Source organism: Felis catus, chromosome D2 (genome assembly GCF_018350175.1).
Source record: "Felis catus isolate Fca126 chromosome D2, F.catus_Fca126_mat1.0, whole genome shotgun sequence".
Classification (NCBI taxonomy): Eukaryota; Metazoa; Chordata; class Mammalia; order Carnivora; family Felidae; genus Felis; species Felis catus.
The window spans coordinates 81,254,609-81,273,927 of NC_058378.1; the positions used below are offsets into that span (position 1 = coordinate 81,254,609).

The window sequence follows — 19,319 nt, forward strand, 5'->3', positions numbered from 1 at the left end:
GGACTGAGCAATGTACCCATAGTCACACAGCACAGCGAGTGGCAGTGGTGGAATTTAACCCAGGCCTACCATCTCGGCTCTTTTAAGATACTCTACTCTACACCCTGACCATGACCTCAACCTGGGAGCTAGTCTGAGGGTGCAAGTAAGGCTTTTCCCCCGATCTCTTGTCAAAGCCATGCCTGCTCACCGTGGAAACTTTGCAAAATACCAAAAAGTATAGGTCCTCAAAAAACAGTAAACGCAGAATTATCGTATGATCCCACAGTTCCACTTCTGGGTATAGACACCCCAAACTTTAACAGCAGGGACTTCAACAGGTATTTTTATGTCCAAGTTCACAGCATTATTCACAAGAGTCAAAAGGTGGTGGCAACCCACGTGCCCACCAGTGGTCAAATGCATAAACAAAATGCGACATATACGTACAGTGGAGTATTATTCAACCCTAAAAAAAAAAAAGGAAATTCTGACACCTGCTACAACATGGATGAACCCTGAGGACTTTACACTCAATGAAATGAGCTGCCACAGAAGAATACACATTATATGTTTCCACTACAATAGCCCGAATTCATAAAGGCAGAGAACAAAGTGGGGGTTTCCGGGGCCCGTTGTGCGGAGGGTAGGAACTGAGGAATTACAGTTTAATGGACACAGAGTTTGGTTTTTGCAAGATAAAGAAGGTCTGGGGATGGATGGTGGTGACTGTTGCACAATAACGCGGATATACCTGGTGCCACTCAACTGTATACTTAAAAATTACCCGTGCTGTCTGAGCGCAACTCTGTTCGTACACTGGCACCATGCCTTCTGAGTCTTTTTTCTAATTTGAGCCTTGTGATAGGTGTTTTTTTTCCCCCTACAGCTTCCTGTCTTGTACGTTACAGGAAGATGTTTTTACACAGCTGTGGGGCCCAAAGGGGTCATTTTAAGCTACCCCATCAGATGTGAATTCCTGATATGCGGGTCTGCCAACATCCATATGGTGGCCTGGTAGCGGAGACTCTCAGGAAAGACGAAACTTACAGAAAACAGTCATGGGGACTTGGGCTCTGGCAACCCTTACGTCACCCTGACTCCATTTCCTGCTGCCGAAAGATCACGGAGAAAGGGTCTGCTTAACCCTCTGGGCAGTAGCCACCTCACTACTAGGGGCAGTGCCTTCCATTTTTAGGGTCACAGCTCTCCAACCCACTTTCCTCATTTTACAGAGGAGAGAATGCTTAAACCATAGACCTTCTGCTCAGAAAGCTGATGTCTTCTTCAAGGACCTTCTTTCCGAGTCATCTTTACAATGGCTGCATACTGGTGGTCCAGGTGAGACATCTGATTAGGAGCTGAGTTTTGTTTGGCACAGGTGTTAACAATCAGGATGGACCTCGTAAAACTCCAGAACCCCGGGGGCTCTTGCCACGTAAAGATCTGACAGCACTGGGCGGGGAGGTCGACTGGGCCACAACCGGCTGCAGCAGCACCATAGTCCCCTCCACTCTCTATTCTCTCAAAGTAGGTTCTGGTCTGTAATTCAGATTTCCCCACTGGACCCGAAGCATTGAAGGTTAAAGACACTTTCGGGTCCAGAAATGCGCTTCAAGAGCGTTGGCTAGGGGCAGGGCTTGGGGGATTCGTTCAATCGCTGACACGGTTATGCCACTGACGGTGTTGGGGTGCCCCCTCGGGGCCGGGCCTGAGCCTGGCGCGCGGGCATCTGTACGCATCCGGCGACCTTCCGTTCGGGGCGACCGCTGCCCCGGAGGCCAGGGACCCTCGCCCAAGCCAGCAGCGGCCTCGGAGCTCCGCTCGCTACTCGTCACGCTCCCGCTAGGCCTCGGTGTCATCGTCGGCACCGTGGGCGGCGACACCTACCTCGCCGGGCTGCAGAGGCCCGAAAGGCTAGGGGGTGGGGCACTCGGCGGGCGCCCCGTCGGGGGCGGTATCTCGCGGTGCCAAGGAGCCGGAGATGCAGCTGTGGGAGCTGGGAGCCGGGTGGGAGGCCCCCTCACCGCGTGGCCTCTGCTGCCATGGAAACGGTCCGCGCGCGGCCGCGAGGCACCAGCTGCGCGGCCGGGGTCTGGGAGCCAGAGCAGCGCACAGCTGGAGTTCGCGCATGCGCACCGACGCCCAGGCCCGGGGAGGTGGGGCCGAGAAGGGGCGAACCACTGAGCGAAGGGGGTGGGGAGCGTTGTAGGGAGTAAGGGAGGATGGAGGCGGGGGAAGGAAATGCCAAAATAGGACCCCAGACTGGACTCGACTCCTAGGTATCAGGGCCGTGGAATCCAGCAGGGGCTCTGAGGTTGACACCGACTCAGCGCCGAGGTTCTTCGTGGTCTCTCACCCCCTCGACTTGCATGGGTGGGTCCGGTAGGGCGGGTTGGAGGGAGTTGCGCAGGCGCATTGAGGCTGGTATCATGGCGTCCAGGGCCAAGCGGCGTGCCTTGGGTAGTGGGGCTCCGCGGGTTCCAGGTGTTCCGGTCCCGCGAGACGAGGAAGAAGAGGAAGATGAAGTGGAGGACGAGGACGAAGACGATGAAGACAGTGACGAAGAAGAGGATGAAGACGACGAGAGCGTCGACGAGGTGAGAACCACAGTCGACCCCAGCTTGGTTTACGGCTGGGTTCAAACTTTCTGGCCGCCAAAGCCTTGTGACTGTGAGCTGCTCGGAGTAGCGACCTCCAGTACCTGAGGGTCTCTAAGCAGAAACTGGAGATGATAAACTAAGTCTTTTTGCACATGGCAGACACGGAAATTATTTTCAGAAGTCCTACTCCGCCGGGTCGCCCCCCCGCCCCCACCTCTCGGAGAAAACCCGCCGCGACACTTCTCAGTGGCTTTTTTAAATTTAGTTCCAAAGCTAAAGCCCCAAACCCGCAGTAGACCAACAAGGGCCTGCAGTTTTTTTTCTCTGCCCACCCTGTGGTCACTCCGCCCGGCTCTTGTTCCGTGGCTCACAGCGGCCTTCTTTCCTTGAAGGCCTTCTGTCCGTTCTACCAAGACCCGTATCAGAGGCTGGTCTTCATCCTGCAGTGTTTTCCATCCTTGTTTAGATCTCCCCTAAACAGTGTTTCTGCCTCCGGGGCGCCTGACCTTGTCCCGTTCACCAAGTCCGGGTGATGGCTTCTCCTAGAACTGGGTTCCTGTGTTTCAGAATAGCTCCTACCGTGCTGCTGGACATTATAGGTACTTAATATCTGTTGAATGAGTAGTTAGGATTGAATGATCCTTAAGAGCACTGAATGCCCGATGGGTACCTAAAACTTAGTAACGCCCAAAGCAGAATTTGCATTTCATGCTCCCGCTTCTAACCTTTGCCCTCTTTCTATAAATGGCCCCCATATTCGCCAGTTGCTCAAACCCAGTAGTTTAATTCCTCCCTTTTGTCATCCTGCGTCCAGTCTATCAGTAGATCTTGTTAGCTTTATCTTTGTATCCAGACGCTTTTCATCATTGATTCTCCAGCATCTTAGTGCACACTTCATCGCCGCCTGCCTGGACTCCTTCAGTAGCTTTTTTCCATTCTTGTTCCTGAACCGTCTCTCTCTACACCTGAAGCAGGAGAGATCTTTCATTTATTTTATTTTATTTTTTTTTATTTTTATTTATTTTTTTTTTAATTTTTTTTTTCAACGTTTTTTATTTATTTTTGGGACAGAGAGAGACAGAGCATGAACGGGGGAGGGGCAGAGAGAGAGGGAGACACAGAATCGGAAACAGGCTCCAGGCTCCGAGCCATCAGCCCAGAGCCCGATGCGGGGCTCGAACTCACGGACCGCGAGATCGTGACCTGGCTGAAGTCGGACGCTTAACCGACTGCGCCACCCAGGCGCCCCTCATTTATTATTTTTTTTTACAAGATACTAGGAATGCTAAGTACCATATTTTGAAGTTTATATATATATTTTTTTAGTAATCTCTAAGGCCACGAGGCTCAAACTTACCACCCTGAGATCAAGAGTCACACGCTTTTCCAATTGAGCCAACCAGGCACACCCAGGGAGATCTTTTTAAAATGTAGGTCTATTCCCTCTTCCTTGTTCAGAATATTCCATTGACTTTCCATTTCATGAATAAGAAAATCAGAAAGGCAGCTTGAGTGGCCACAACAGAATACTCAAGAGTGATGGGAAATCAAGTCAGAGATAAACATGAGTCAGAAGGGTGGATTCAGGGTTAGGGCTGAGACTGGCGTGGGTATATGATAAATCTTGAGTGAACAGAGCTTTCTCTTACGAATTAGCTCTTTGGCCCCTTGCCTTGAATGTGGTCTCACCTTTTTTCACTTAGAGCTTTAATTGGCTATTTTGCTAACTTTGGGTTGTAGAAATCAGTGCTTCTTGCATTAACATGGATAATCTGTTGCACTCTGGTGGTTAAAATCATGAATGTGGTCATCGTCATTGACATAGTAGTATAAGAAAATAGGCATTTTACACATACCGTTGGAGTATAATTTGTTGCAGTGTCTTTGGAGGACAATTTGATGGTATCTATCAAAGTTTAAAATTGTATGTATTCCCTGATTCAGTAATTCTACTTGTAAGAATTTATCTTCTGATAATAATGATAATACATGCTGTTCCAGGATCTGTATACGTTGTATTAACTCATTTAACGTTCATGTCAACTCTGAAGTTGGGAATTGTCACCATTTAAGACTGAGGACACACAGAAAGTTTAAGACCGCACGTGTAGTGCAGTCTATGTAGGGGAAAGAAGAAACAGGAAATAAATTTGGTGATGTGTTGAAAACTTCCTGAAAGATTAATTTACTATTGGTAGTGACCTCTCAAGAGTAGGAGTTGGGGGGGTGGGTAATAAGAGTTCAAGCCCTAATCTCTGTGGTCTTCGTAGTGTTTACCAATTACCTGTATCACTTTTTTGACTGAAGAAATTGTAAGGCTTTCAGGGCAGTTCCGCACACTTAGTGCATAGAGTCCTTTATTTGGAGGGGGGGGTCTTTTAGTTTCTGAGATGTTCACTATCCACAGCTCATTACTGTGATGAAGAAATCCATGGGAATTATTTTGGAAATTCAAAATCTGCCTTAGATCTGTTTAAAAGGAAGGAAGTGTGTGTGTGTGTGTGTGTGTGTGTATGTGTGTGTGTGCACGCGTGCACACACTCGTGGGCAATAAGCCCGATTTAAAAAGCAGAGTGATTGGCTTTGAGGCAGCTGGCAGAGATAGAAAGTGGGTATGCGAACTTCAGGAAACGGGTGGGGGTCCTGAAAAGATAAGAAGAGCGCTAGGCACGTTCAGTGTGGTTGGGGCTCTTGTTCATGCTTATTCGAGACCCTCAGAGGATAGCTTCAGCAGAAAGGGGAGTTTGTGGTAAGGGTGCAAGGGCATCGTAGACCTCCAAGGGCAGGAAGTAGCTGGGCTTCTGGAACCAGCTGGGGAGCCTGGGATGCCGCGGAGAACACGAAAAGTCTTTCACGTTTGTCTTTGCTTTACTGCTCTTTGTTGCATTCAAGATATTTGGTTCTTTTTCTGTTCCTACTCCATATAGCAGAGAATAGAAAATCAACAGCTTCTGAGATTTGTCGTATTTCGTCTTAATTCTAAATCCTGTCACTTGGGAGTGAGTGGCAGGGCTCTGTTTTACAAAGATGGCCGTTTGCCCTGAAACCTGGTGGTTGGGGAGGCCGTTCCCAGGGAAAGCGGTGCTGGGCACATAATCCATCGGGTATCTGTAGCAGTGGGGCGGCCAGTAATAGCCTGAGACAGATGTCTGAGGCTTCTGTCCAGACGAGGAAATAGGAAACAACGCTGGAAGCGTATTGTTTAGAGAAGTTCTTCCTTTATAAGGAATACCTGACTAGTGATGAATTGTTTCGTGGTTTTGTTTGGAACACCCTCCTTCCCTCCGGGTTTTGCCGCTCACATCTGGCCGAACCTACCTCCGAGGGTCAGGATTTGACGTTTATAAACTGACCTTGATATCCAGCCCTCGGCAAATTTGAACAGCCAAGGGAATGCTTAAATATACGTACAGGCAGGGTGACTAGGCAAAAGCACGTGTGATTTTCCTCCGCGGCCTTCTCCGGCTAAGACCCAAATTCCAGAACCTGCTAAACTTGGAAGTATGTGGGAAAACACTATTTCATCAGAGCCCCCAAATAAGTGTGTCACTTAGCAGGCAAGGTGTGACACAGGACTGACCTTGTGGCAGTTTTAAGTCTAAGCCTTCACACCAAAAACCAGGCCTGATGTTGTCATTGTTTTGCAGAGGATCAAGGAGCCCAGCCACACCCAGCTTCCTTTAGTCTCTTGCACTCACTCACCCACCGATTTCCTCCTGCCTTGGGGCCTTGGCGTGTGCGGTTCTTGGTGCCAGGAACTCTTATCCTCATGCTCAGCTCAAGCATCCCTTCTTTTTTTAAAAAAATTTTTTTTTAGTGTTTATGTATTTTTGAGACAGAGACAGAGTGCGAGTAGGGGAGGGGCAGAGAGTGAGGGAGACACAGAATCCGAAACAGCCTCCGGGCTCTGAGCTGTCTGCACAGAGCCCGACACGGGGCTCGAACCCACGAACCGTGAGATCGTGACCTGAGCCGAAGTCGGTCAAGCGTCCCTTCTCTAAGGGAAGACTTTGTTACCTGTTTTCCAAGCTGTTACGGCACCGTGCACCTGTGTTTTATAGCACGTATAGCTGCAACCTCACATTTATTTGCATTAATGTTTTCTTCAAGTCTGTATTCCCCCCGAAACCGTACCCTCCACGAGGGCGGGACCATTCCTGCCTGCTTTGCTTACCTCTCCATCGTGAGTGCCTGGCACGGTGCTTGGTACGTGTGGCACTCAGTCAGTACCTGCCAAGGAAATGAAGCGTAGCCTCGGAGCCGTGGGCTGAACCAAACTGTAGGTCCTGCCAGGGACTTTTGAAGTGATTGTGCTCTTCGTTCGCCCTTGCAGTCAGGTACATAATTTCTCCTTTGCGGCTGCTGTGGTGGTTTTCTGTGGGGCCGACTTGCTCTACTTTGAAACTAGATCACTCGGTTTTTTGTTTCTCAGGCTTTTGTGTCAAATGAGGAGATAGTGGGAAGGTGCTTTGTAACCTGTGCAGATGGCAGTCTTGGCACTTCTCTTGCCTCCTTAAAGCTCAGGCAGTGATAACATTTTCTTTGCTTCCTTTTTCTGGCATGTTCTGTAGATAGACATAGAGCCCAAAAGAATGGAGGGAGCAGGAGAAGAAAAATCTGCCAAGTAGAAAATAATGCCTGAATTATCTTAGGAAGTTATGTGTGATGACCTATTTTGTGTGTTATTTACAGGAAGTGAACGTTGAATTTGAAGCGTATTCCATCTCAGATAACGATTATGACGGAATTAAGAAGTTACTGCAGCAGGTATGGTCTCTGACTCTACACAGAACTTTGCTCTTCTGAGAAAATCCAGGCCATTCAAGCAACGCCAACTAGGTCAAATTCCACCCTTTATTTTAGAATTCCGTTCCTATCCTCTGGACCCTGCAGAGAAGGAAGAATGGTTTCCCTTCTTTTCCAAGGCTAACATACCCTGTTTTTTGCCTTATTAATATGTTAATAAGTATCTGTTGTCGTAAAATCTTTTCCTTTTCATGTGCTAATTACTTGAACAACTCTTCTGTTTTTCTCTAATTCACATCCAAACTTGGTGAGGTAGAAGTTTTGTTTTGTTTTTTAAGTTTGTTTATTTTTGAGAGAGACTAAGAGACTAGAGCAGGGGAGGGGCCGAGAGGGAGGGAGGGAGGGAGGGAGGGAATCCTAGCAGGCTCCACGCTGACAGCAGAGAGCCTGATGTGAGACTAAAACTCCTGAACCTGGAGATCATGACCTGAGCTGAAGCAGGACACTTAACCAGCTGACCCACCCAGGCTCCCCGGGGCAGAAGAATTCTTGCGGAAGAATCTGTCCCGAGTGCACCAGCTGGTGCTACCAAATCCATGCTTGCTTCTGCTTCTAGTCTCCCTTACCCCGTTAAAGGTGGCTCCAGTGTCCTAGTCACATTCTTTGGCCTTATGTCCTCCTTCTCCTCTCTCTTTTCCCCTCTTTTGTCTTCTTCTCTCCCGCACCTCCTGTATTGCCACTGCCTCTTACATTTCAGTGCTTTTAGCTTGGATTCTCCTGGGCTTTTCCTTTCCTCCTGGGTTCTCTTTGTGGTCACATCGTGGATATTGCATTATTTGAATGTGGATATTAAAAGTTTTATTAAAATTTTTGCTTTGATTTTCATTTAAAGTAAGTATTTTTCTCCTTTTAGCTTTTCCTGAAGGCTCCTGTGAACATTGCAGAACTAACTGATCTCTTAATTCAACAAAACCACATCGGGAGTGTGATTAAGGTAAGCGGGACAGTTAGTTTGTTCTTATCAAATTAGTTCTTTGGCCTGTTAAGATCCTCCTGGTGTTTAGTTGGCAGGCCAGGGGCTCAAACTGGAAAGAGGTGTAACTTCAGGAAGAGAGACTGGTTAGAAGCCATTCTAGTAATTTCCAAGATTATTGAATGCAGGTACCCAGGAGTGGCAACGGATGGTGAGAGAAGGGGATGATTCGGAGGGTGTTTGGGAGATGAGATGTGATGGGGTTTCGTGAGTGGCGGGAAAGGAGTCGAGGGTGGCTCCCAAGTGTCCGGCTCGAGGGACCGAGATTGCAAACATGGAGGAGGAGGAGGTCGGGAGGGAACGTGAGCTTGGGAGTGCACATGTCATGTTAGGTTTGCCTGTGACACACGCACATGAGGTGTGAGCCTGAGACTTGGCCCCTCTCAGCAGATGGGCGCTTGCCCGGGAGGGCGCAGGCAGACCCTGCTGGTGCCACCGTTACTCCCGAGCAAGTGGCAGAGCCTGTGGAGGCGCCTCCAGTGGGGGCGGGGGTGGCCTGGGAGGGAGCATTTGGCGGGAGGGTGAATCCCGCCTGTGCGCCCAGCCCCTGGCGGTGCGTTCGGTTACCTGTAGCTGCCTGAGTGAAGTGTCCGCAGTTTAGTGTCTTAGAATAGTAGGTCATCTGTGTAGCCCGTTTGGACAGAGTTCAGTGAGGACAGCACATACCTGCTCCGTGTCGCACTAGCCCGAGAGGGTCAGGGGGCCTGGAGGGTTCCCTTTCAGGATGGCCCCCTCACACGACTCGCGGGTTAGTGCCGGCTGTCCGCTGGGAGCCCGGCTGGGACTGCGGGCCAGGGGCCTCCCTTCCTCTCCAGGGCGGGCCCTATGGGAGTGGAGATGTGGCCGTTGGTGGGAAACGTAATCGCTACAGTGACCTTAGCCTGTTTCCATTTCTATCTCTGAAAATGAGGATGGTGCCGGTCCCTCCTTCGGACGGTGGTGAGAAAGGAGCAGTGGCGTGTGGCAAGTGCTGGAACGTCAGCCATCACGGTCGCCGACTCTTCACCGTCTAGGTTATGGTGAAAAAGCGGCCACCTGAGTCTGATGTACCCCTAATCACCTCACCTTTCGACATCTCCCTTTGTTTTCAAAGCCAAGGCTCTCGAGAAAGTTGGCACCCACAGCCTCTACTTCCTCTCCTCCCAAGCACCCCGGTCTGGCCTTTACCATCAGTGCTCCACTGACGTTCTGGAACTGTCGGGTAGGATTGCCGGCATCTCCATCACTAACCCTCACGGCACTGAACGTAAAGGGAGTGAAAGGAACAGCACCTCCAGTAGCTTCCTTTTTTTAGAGCAGTGGGAAAGGAGACTCCCCACCCACGTGTCCTCCAGCCGAGGGGGGTCTGTAGGCGTGCTGACAACGCTGCCTCCCCCTTTGGTCCTCCGCCTTGTTTGCGCCTGCACAATGACCTTTGGGACTGCGCGGTCTAGGCCCCGTGGAGGTTAACGTGCCCCCTGGCCGGAGTGCGTGAGGCCTTCTGATCTTCTATCAAGGGGCGCACGGAAGGCCCCGCTTTAGGTGACCGCCGTGTGACCTCCCCTCTGTGCCCCGGGTGCCGAACAAGCTGTAGGGTAAGGTCCGGGCTTTGTGGAGAATAGCTTCACAGCGTGAGATTGTTTGTTCACCTGATACCTCGGACAGGAAGTTACCCAGAGCAAGACTCTGTAAGTGGTATGGAGTGGCTTGCTTCGGTTTTCCGTCTCGTGTGCCTTTTCAGTCTGGGGGATACGTTACTGACCCTCCTCTACCTTCTGACCCTGTCCTGTGACCTTCCAACAAGCAGTCGCTTTTATCCTTGACACCGCTTACTGTGAGTGATGGGATCCAGCCTTCCCTTGGATGATTTCACAAATAGCCCCATGGCTTCCACGGAGATACTTGAGGTGTCCCAGGGACAGAGGTTTGTGTCCTGAGGAGAGGACTGCCCAGAACTTTCACTGGAGCCTCTGGGACTGGGGACGTGATTTAGACTCTTCTAGAGAAGACGGTCCGTCTGTTGGGCTGTGGAGGGAAAAGGGCGGTGGCGGGGGAGGGCCATGAACTGCACTCGTGGGTTGTGTAGAGAGGCTCCACTTGTGGTGGAGTTGCCCAGGACTTAGGTGCTAAGAATTGTTTTGAACCAGGAGGCTTCATGGGTGAGGGGAGGCATGGGGGGGGGGGGCTGTGAGTGGGCCAAGCAGACGGGGGGCTCTTGCTGGGGCGGGGGGCATGTGGAGGAGACCGAATGGGATTGGGACTCCAGCCCCACGAGACGCACCCCCGTGTGACGTTGATGGTTGACGGCCTGTCGAGGAGGAACATTGAGCGTGCTCCGGGGAATGCTGACTGCTTATGAGCCCAGTGACCATTTGGGGTTTTTTTTTTTTTTTTTTTTTTAAAGTAATTTTTGTGCTCAATCTGGGGCTTGAATTCATGACCCCGAGGTCAAGAGTTGCATCCTCCTCCAACTGTGCCAGCCAGGTGCCCCTGTTTTGAGGATTTCTTAGGATTTGACACTGAAGGTTCCTTTTTCGTCCCCTGGCGTTCCGTCGGTCGGTACTGCGTGTTTTGCCACGGTAGCTGGGAGACCTTGAAAAACGGTCTCGGGTTGATCTTAAGGGACCAAGGCTGGCATACATACTCTTTTCTTTCTTTCCCTCTCTCCTTCCTGACCAGACATGGCCGGTCCTCTCATTCAGTGCCCTGAGTTACCTCCTCAGTCTCCATTAGTGTATCCACGTGATTACCTGAAACATCTCTCACCTTGGCATACAGTTTTATTTCCTAGGCCTTCGTGGCCTTACCTGAGCCACCGCCCCCTTCCTTGTTCCCGCAGGAAGAAACCGGTGGTCATTTACAGCCCGGTTCTGCAGATGTGCAGACCTTAAAGCCTGGTGGCCCCTTTGCCCATCTCCTCCGCCCCGCTCAGCGTGGCCGGGCCCCTTTCAGTCACTGAGCTGTGACTTCCGGTGCCCACAGAGGCAGGTCCTGCCGTTCTCCACTCTCGCCCGGCGGCACCCTGCCACCGGCGGTGCATCTGCTCCCTCGGCCTCCCCTCCGTGAACCGGTCGTGCTGAAGCGGGTGGCAGAGCCCTGTAAGCCCCTTCCCACGGGACGGTTTCCAGGACAGCGGGCAGCTGTGGGTCCCTGCTGTCCTTCCGGGGGAGAGCAGCAGCCTCCTTCTCATTTTGTTCAGCACATGGTCCCCAAGGACTCAGTCCGTGCCGGACCCCACGCTCGGTACTGGGGATGCGCGGAGAGTTCGCAGCTTGAACAAGCAAACAAGCAGCGTGAGGCGGTCCATGTGGAGGGCGCGCTGAGGCCGGCAGGGGAAGGGCCGTCATCGAGCCGGGAAGTGCAGGGTAGAGGCTGGCATTTCATTCTTAGTTCTCGGTTCTTAATTCATTTCCCCTCTGGCCCTTCCTCTCCCGCGCGCGCGTGATAGGCGTAAGTGGCACTCGGGCCTTGTCCTCCTTCACCGGGGCTCTGGAGTGTGGCTGTAGGTGAGCCAGTGTCGCTAGGGCTGGCTGCAGCCGGATTGCTTGGAAGACAGAGTGGCTTCTTTCAAGAGGCTTTAATTGTTCTGGGTTTTTTTTTTTTCTTTTTTTTAACGTTTATTTTGGGGGGGATAGGGAAGGGGCAGAGAGAGAGGGAGAGAGAGAGAATCCCAAGCAGGCCTCTGTGCCATCAGCCCAGAGCCTGACGCGGGGCTTCATCTCACGAGCCGTGAGACCATGCCCTGAGCTGAAGTCAAAAGTCAGACGCTTAACCGACTGAGCCACCGTGTCTGGCATGAAGAAACCTGGAGCAGGAAGGGATCATCCACGGTGTAGAACGGGAACAGAATCGAGGGAGGTGAGCTGGTAGGGCCACGGCCACACGGTGCTTAGCGTGCGATGCTTCCCTACGGTGACGACAGCCGAGGAAAGTTTGTGACAACTGAAAGAGGACTTCGCATTCTGCTTCTTCCCAAACATACAACTCTCATTGCTTTTTCAAACAGCAAACGGATGTTTCAGAAGACAGTGACGACGATGTGGACGAAGATGAGATTTTCGGATTCATAAGTCTTTTAAATTTAACGGAAAGAAAGGTTAGTTTCACTGGATGACTGTTCATTAGACCGAAATCGCTTGTATTTAACACACGATGATAGTTTTTTGTTATCAGATAGCAATGCTATAAGGGTATGTGCGGGTATGTGCCCTTGTGAAATCTCACTGTAATCTTTTTTTAATACGAAAGTGTCTGTGTTATGAGTAATCTATGCCGTTCAGGGCCTTGAGTCCCTGTGGCGTAGAGAACCATCGGGCACTGGTGGCCTGGTGTCGGTACCGACACGGGAGCCGATGGCGCTGCTGTCCCTGCGGCCGCCCTTGCTTTGACTGTGAGGCTTCGTTGCTTCCTGCCGCGGAGGGCGCTTCCTCACCTTCGCTTGGGTTTCCATCCATCTCTTTGTTGACGGGAGTTCTGGCCAAAAAGGGAAAACCGGCTGTTTACGGAATCAGGTGCAGGTTACACTTCACCTTCAGGTTTTAGATGGACTGGAGTTGCCACGCCAGTGTGTGCGTGTCCGTGTGCCCCTCTCTCACCGCTGCTCACGGCCGGTACGCAACCCGGGTGGCGATGCTTCTGCAGTCAGCACTGAGGAAGTGTGGGAAACCGAGGACGTGGCGGGAAACCGCCTTTGCCGTGAGACAGAAGTCACAGCTCTCACTGTCACGTCGCCTCGTCTTTGCTTTGCAGGGTACGCGGTGTGCTGAACAAATTAAAGAGTTGATCCTGAGCTCCTGTGAGAAGAGCTGTGGGAAGAGCTCGGTTGAACAGCTGGACGCGCTTTTCAACGACGCCTCCAAGCCCGTGGGCTTTCTCCTCAGCGAGAGGTTCATTAACGTTCCTCCTCAGATCGCGCTGCCCATGCACCAGCAGCTCCGGTAAGAGACCGGGCCGCGCGCCTCCGCACGGTTTTTCCCCGGTGGGTTCGGCAGAGTGATGCCAACCGTGTGTGGGGGGGGCGGGGGGCAGCTGGAACAGCCAGAGGGGAGGCCGTGTCCCGCCAGCCCTTGATTACTTGTGGCCGTAGTCTGAACGGCTTTACGAGGTTGACGGGGGTACAGGAGCAGCTCATGTGGCCTTCTTACCCGTTGGACTAAGGTTTCCCCCCTCTTCCCAAATTTCCGTAGCACGGGTGAGGTGCCAAGCGATACGCCAGTGACGAAAACTGGGTACAATTCCTAGATTCCACAGGGACGTTTTGTAACTAAGGAAGCGGTCCTGACACCGTGTGTCTAGCTTCTCAGGGTTTGTTGCTGTTGTGTTTTTATATTGTGGGCGGGGGGTGGGGGGGGGGCGTATCTTTCCACCATTTTAACCGTAAGCAGGGCTCAGGCTCGGGATTGACTGGACCTTGAGGTAGAGCGGGACGGAAATACAGACCGGCCCCCGTGCCGCGCAGACGCCCCTGCTCCGGGGCCACGGCGCTCGTGCGCTCCCGGCGGTGCTTGGTGGGAAGGGAACCGCCGGCCACGAGGACCCCCGGCTGCCGTGCGACGGGCTTCTGCCGCGTGTCCTTTGTTGCGCTTCGCCTTTTTTCTGATCCGCTGGAGCTCGTGTTTGTTTGGTTTCACGGGAGGGTGATCTCCCTCCTGATCCTCTGTTAAGGAAAGCCAGAGGCTTTCCATCTTTGTTCAGCCAGATGCAGAGGGACATTGTGTAGTTTCCGGAAGGAAAAAAGATTTAGGCTGCATTGCCACTCCACAGACTACTCTAGAATTTAGGGCACCTGTGTCCTACCGTGCCCTTTGTGCAGCAGGTCAGGAGTGAGTTCCAGACTCTAGTGCCGGGAGCCTAGTAGTCACCTGCTCCGAGGGCTTTGGTTATGGCTCCGTGCCTTTGTGGCTTTTTGTTAAATATCTGTCCTTAAAAACGCACCTTCTTACATGTTGATGTCGAGTGAATTTGAGACTCCTTATTTACCGTGTATCCACAACTCAGCATCATCTGACTCATCAGACTACTTACTATAAAACACTGCTGTAATTAATCGAAAGTGCAGTGGACTACAGAAATAACACTCGGTGCTTTAGAAGTGTCCAGACCTAATGTCAGTTCATTAAGCCTGTGTCAGACACGACAGAACCCACCGAAGAGGCCTCACTGCTCTTCTCTGTGCTCTGGTTCGTGGATTTCATGGATTTCACCCGACTCAGCAGGCAGGTCTCTGTGCTACACCTTTTAGGAAAGAACTGGCAGAGGCACACAGGACGAACAAGCCGTGTGGAGAGTGTTCCTTCTACCTTCTGATCAGCAAGACGTTTGTGGAAGCTGGAAAAAACAATCCCAAAAAGAAATGGAGCAGCCAAGGGAAAGATGAGTTAATGTTTGCAAATGCAGAGGAAGAATTTTTCTATGAGGTAAGACTGGCCTGTTTTCACCTCTTCGTTTAGATGTCAGTAAGGATCTTCTTGACAATAAGCAGGATTTGTTGCTCTCCCATGTACGTCAAAGTCCTTTGAGTATGGCCACTCTTCCTCCATACTGGCAGCAGCTGGCAGCTAACACAGGGCCTACACCTAGTAGGTTCTCAACAGGTTAAGTCGCCAGCTCCCCCCGGCCCCGTTGGTGACGAGCCTGAGGAGGAAAAAAGCTATGAACGCTCAGTGGTGGTCAGGCACTTACAATATGCTGACTAGAAGATGTTCAGTTCTAGAACCACTCCGTGAGGTAGACGTTAGTCCTGGTTTACAGACGGGGACGTGGAGTCCGAGGGAGATGGGAGCCATTATCTGAGTCACGCAGCTGGTGGATGTGGAAGCTAGGGCAGGCCCATTCTCCCCCATGACGGCTCACACGCTTCTCCCTGCCCTCAGTCCTGGATGTCCTCCCGCTTTTGGGCTTTCTGGCACTTTCTTCCTGTAAAGGTATATTGTGCTGCGATGGACCACCAGACACCAGAGAACATGCTTTCTCACCCTGACCTCGTCTCAATGTTGAATCTGAGGGGTAACTTACTTTCCTGGATTAGAGGATATCTATCGCTATTAAAAAGACACCCACTAAATACTAAAACACTACCAGATTCTGCGCTGCCCTGGTTTTTCAGGAATAAATAGTGAAAATGTTTAGGCCTAAGCAGCACCTTAGATAGATTGTTTCAGGGAAGTGTGTATGTGTGGTTGGTTTAAGATGGCCCGGTTACGCAGACTTCCCTGTCGTCACACGACAGCTATATGCCAAGGGAGCAGCCAGGACAGTGAAGAGAGACCAGGGTCTGAAGACCATGCTCGTTAATTGTCAGATGTTAGGAGTCTTTCTTTCGCTTTGCTGTTGCAAGATTATTTTGAGAATCAAATGAGGTCATGAATACGAGCAGAATTATAAGTACTGATAAACGATGGTGGCAGTACTCTCACTTGGCTGCCGTTCCCCTCATCGCGATGGGGCACCACTCTCCTCGCTCCTCCTGTGAGTTAGGAACTTGGTAAGCGTTTTGTAACTTCTGCCTGCTGCCCCGTCTGAGCTATTTCTGTGTTCTGCTTCCGTTCGCCGTCATTCTTAAACGCGTACCAAATACTGTTCCTGGCTGCCACGTAAATGAGTTTTGCCTTTAGGTTGGCTGAATTTTTAACTTAATATGTTTGCTTTAGAAGGCAACCTTGAAGTTCAACTACTCGGTGCAGGAAGAGAGCGACACCTGTCTGGGAGGCAGGTGGTCCTTTGACGACGTCCCGATGAAGCCCTTGCGAACTGTGATGTTGATTCCAGGTGACAAGATGGACGAAATCATGGGTAAACTGAAAGAGCATCTCTCTCTCTGACCCGTTTCCCAGGGGCAGCAGGGGGCTGGTTTTCGTTTTTGTGAAATTACCAGAAAACAGCTCAGATTTACCGAAATACTCATCACTTTATTCAGATTAAGGTCCTCTACAAAAAAGTAGGGTTCTGTCACCTGTGTCTGTGACACATTTACAAAATAGCCTTTTTAAAAAAAAAAATTGGGTCGAATTACGAACGGTTGATGAAGAGCTTTTCCAGTAAGAAGGAAAATGTGGAGTAGTAATTTAAAGAACTCAATAAAAACTTCCATTTTTTATTTTTAAATAATGTACAAAGTGTAACTCTTTTCGAGACTCTCTTGTGTGGGGTATGATGTCCGTATTCAAGTTGAAGGTCCTCACCTTGCTCCAGTGGATCAGCCGTGCGGCCCGGCTGGGGTACTGGCTACGCAGCACGCTCTAAGGGGAAGGCGCAGACGAGTCACTGCAAGGTGCACCTTTGCTCCGCGGTTTCCGGGCACTTCTCACACATGTTCTGTTCCTTCTTCATTGTTGACATGGGTGATAGGTGATCCATCACCTGGTGTAGAATATCCTTACTCTCACTGGGAGGCAGGTTACTGAAATAGTATTGTGGTGCCAGTTGCATAAATCTGTGGAAAACGAGAAATGAGACTCCTTTCTTCTTTGGTGAGAGATACCAAACGTTACGAGGGGGTCCTCCCCACCCCCGCAGAATCTACTTGTGGAACTGCTATTCAATTGGAACTCCTCAGTCTCAGTCTGCTTTTGGAGAGTAGACACTTGCTGTGGTATGCAGGGAACCAGTCCAGCTGCATTTCTAGAATCTCTTCTCTAGGGTTGTGCCACACAGTGGAAGACGCCCACCGCTAACCACCAGGGGAAACCCGTACTCGCCCTAAGGCCCATCATCACAACACGTCACATCAGGTGTTTGGGGAGCACTCCGGGTGAGTAAGAGAGGCAGTATCTTTGCCTCTTCCTCTTATTAACTGATGCCACTCCGCACCCGGCCACTTTGGGTTCCTGCCTCGCACTTCACTCTGTCCGGGTCCAGGTGTACGTTCAGGTGGACCCAGCATCTGCAGTAGCACCCGGGAGAGGATGCACTCCTGCTTAAAACTCTCTAGTCGGTTCCTACTGCACTTAGGATACATTCCAAACTCTCGTGTGGCCCGGAAGCCCTCCACCTCTGGGTACCTGCCCGTCTTCCACCTCCCCCCTTCACCCCTTCCTTCCCCGCCAGCTCCAGTCTTGGCACATCCGTTCCGAGCGGTGGCTAAGCCGTTCCTCCTCAGGTTTCCGCCTGCGAACACTACTTCTCTGCAGCTTTTTGTTCCTCTTAAGATACTTTATACTTTGTTTTGTACTTCTACACTGTGTTCTTTTTTAAATTTTTTTTTAAAGTAATCTCCACACCTAACGTGGGGCTCAGACTCATGACCCCAAGATCAAGAGCTGCATACTCCCCCACGGAGCCAGCCAGGCGCCCCTCTGCGCTGCATAGTTTATGCTGTGTTCTCAAAGGCAGGAACGTTTAGATAATCATCCACAGAGACCTGCCATTAGTAAGTAGTCTCCATGGAAATTCAGATTGGTGCCAGCATAAACTTCTACCTGAAAATGTAATAAAAACTAAGTTTGTCATTTACTCAAGTAGGAGTTCAAAAGAACCCCTTTTTTGTCCATTAAACTTACAGTTCAGGAGAGATTTCTGAGGTAATCCTGATGTAGTTGTTCTCTGCTATGCTGAACTTGTGGAAGAGAACCCACTCTGGCATCTTCTTGGTGATGGAGTAACCGGACCGGGGGTGCAACTGGGCAACCTGCTTGTGGGTCAGCATCAGGTAGTTACCCGATCCGTCCACGTCCCGAGCAATCTACAAGGCAAAGGTTTTAAGAACGAAGACTTTGTGTTAATATGGAGATTGACAGACAAAAATGTTTTCTTTTAAAGATTCCTGACTATTTTGGGGCGCCTGGGTGACTCGGTCGGTTGAGCATCTGACTCTTGGCTTCAGCTCAGGTCATGGTCTCAGGGTTCATGAGTTCGAGTCCCACATTGGACTCTGTGCTGACAGCATGGAGCCTGCTTGGGATTCATATTCTCTCTCTCTCTCTCTCTCTCTCTCTCTCTCTCTCTCTCTCTCTCTGTCTCCCCGCCTTCCTCTTCTCTCCCTCTCTGCCCCTCCTCCACTCACTCTCTCTCCCCTTCAAAATAAACTTAAAAAAATCTTTATGGAAACAAATTCCAAAGTCTTTCATATAAAACAGTGAAAACTACAAATCTGCCACCCAAGTTTCCTATTTTCAGATCTAAAAAATAAGCCAAAACTGTGTTTTGCCCAAAATTTTGAGACAGTGACGATACTAACTTTAGTATGGGCAGGGCAGTAGGTGAAAGACAGCAGTGCTACAAATGTTACATGTTTGGGTCAAGGAGTAACCTTGCCACGTGATGGGCAATGTACTCAAACGTCAGGTGTTTTGTGCCGGATGTTCTAGCTCATCTGACACAGTAACGCTGATGTCGGGTCTTTTCCCACACAGGTGAGGAAATCCACGTTGAAGTGCCGTGTTTTTTTTCTTTATGAAGAGTAGAGTTTGAGTGGAAATACCCCAGTATTTCTCTTACTATGATGGGAAGAGCATGCTTACACCTGTAATGTGCTGTAATTTAGGAGAGCTGCATTCGGCAGCCTTCATTTTGGAAAAGAAAGAAATGAGATGTTATCTTTATTTCTTTGTTGGGTATTAGTATCGCCCGTTAAATATGAACTAATTTGTGGGGCGCCTGGTGGCTCAGTCGGTGAAGGGTCTGACTTTGGCTCAGGTCATGATCTCATGGTTTGTGAGTTCAAGCCCCACGTCGGGCTCTGTGCTAACAGCTCTGTGCCTGGAGCTTGCTTCCCATCCTGTGTCTCCCTCGCTCTCTGCCCCTCCCCCACTCACACTGTCAAAAAATGAATAAACGTCAAAAATAAAACATGAAATTTGCAAACCGGTGAAGTGAGGGACTGTGTCTGATGTTCAGCCAAAAAGTGTTTTAATAACTTCCCCTCTGTAATGAAGAAAGACCTTTTGTCCTTTTGGACCAAGTGAACATATTCTGTCTTGGTCCTTCAGTTCCCTCGAGAAAATGTATATTTAAATATTAAATCTTTAGTAACCTAGAGGCTT

General features: G+C 50.4%; 3 protein-coding genes across 26 annotated transcripts in view; 1 reads left to right on the plus strand and 2 right to left on the minus strand.

The window, feature by feature from the left end:
* Positions 1 to 2,127, minus strand: part of UROS (uroporphyrinogen III synthase) — a 35,220-nt gene extending 33,093 nt beyond the window's left edge. For 9 of the 10 annotated variants that reach the window (XM_003994514.5, XM_045041037.1, XM_045041036.1 and 6 more), the window contains exon 1: positions 1,870 to 2,122. The gene's annotated coding sequence lies outside the window, so the exon portion shown is untranslated. Of the gene's footprint in view, positions 1 to 1,869 lie in introns of all 10 variants that reach the window. The other variant, XM_019813983.3, reaches the window with a different exon arrangement.
* Positions 2,128 to 2,373: 246 nt separating this feature from the next.
* LOC101100756 (BRCA2 and CDKN1A interacting protein) lies at positions 2,374 to 16,443 on the plus strand. 3 transcript variants are annotated; one of them, XM_019813979.3, is made up of 7 exons: positions 2,374 to 2,579; positions 7,275 to 7,349; positions 8,242 to 8,322; positions 12,347 to 12,436; positions 13,090 to 13,277; positions 14,582 to 14,756; positions 15,993 to 16,443. In XM_019813979.3, the coding sequence occupies exons 1-7, from the start codon at positions 2,412 to 2,414 to the stop codon at positions 16,158 to 16,160; spliced, it is 945 nt and encodes a 314-aa protein (XP_019669538.3). In that variant the 5' UTR covers positions 2,374 to 2,411; the 3' UTR covers positions 16,161 to 16,443. The 3 variants fall into 3 exon arrangements, with proteins under 3 accessions (XP_019669538.3, XP_044896964.1, XP_003994558.3); XM_003994509.6 differs by having other exon boundaries at positions 2,377 to 2,579; positions 15,990 to 16,443; XM_045041029.1 differs by lacking the exon at positions 12,347 to 12,436 and having other exon boundaries at positions 2,375 to 2,579; positions 15,990 to 16,443.
* Positions 16,417 to 19,319, minus strand: part of DHX32 (DEAH-box helicase 32 (putative)) — a 59,340-nt gene continuing 56,437 nt past the window's right edge. For 12 of the 13 annotated variants that reach the window (XM_011287617.4, XM_011287616.4, XM_011287618.4 and 9 more), the window contains 2 exons: positions 17,838 to 18,019; positions 16,417 to 16,771 (listed from right to left, as the gene is read on the minus strand). In XM_011287617.4, coding sequence (XP_011285919.3) covers positions 16,600 to 16,771; positions 17,838 to 18,019 — 354 coding nt within the window. In that variant the 3' untranslated portion in view covers positions 16,417 to 16,599. Of the gene's footprint in view, positions 16,772 to 17,698; positions 17,757 to 17,837; positions 18,020 to 19,319 lie in introns of all 13 variants that reach the window. The other variant, XR_006587528.1, reaches the window with a different exon arrangement.

Coding starts and splice junctions, on each gene's coding strand:
- LOC101100756 (XM_003994509.6), top strand. CDS start 2,412: ATGGCGTCCAGGGCCAAGCGGCGTGCCTTGGGTAGTGGGGCTCCGCGG. Junction 2,580..7,274: donor ACGACGAGAGCGTCGACGAG/GTGAGAACCACA, acceptor TGTTATTTACAG/GAAGTGAACGTTGAATTTGA. Junction 13,278..14,581: donor CCCATGCACCAGCAGCTCCG/GTAAGAGACCGG, acceptor TACACCTTTTAG/GAAAGAACTGGCAGAGGCAC.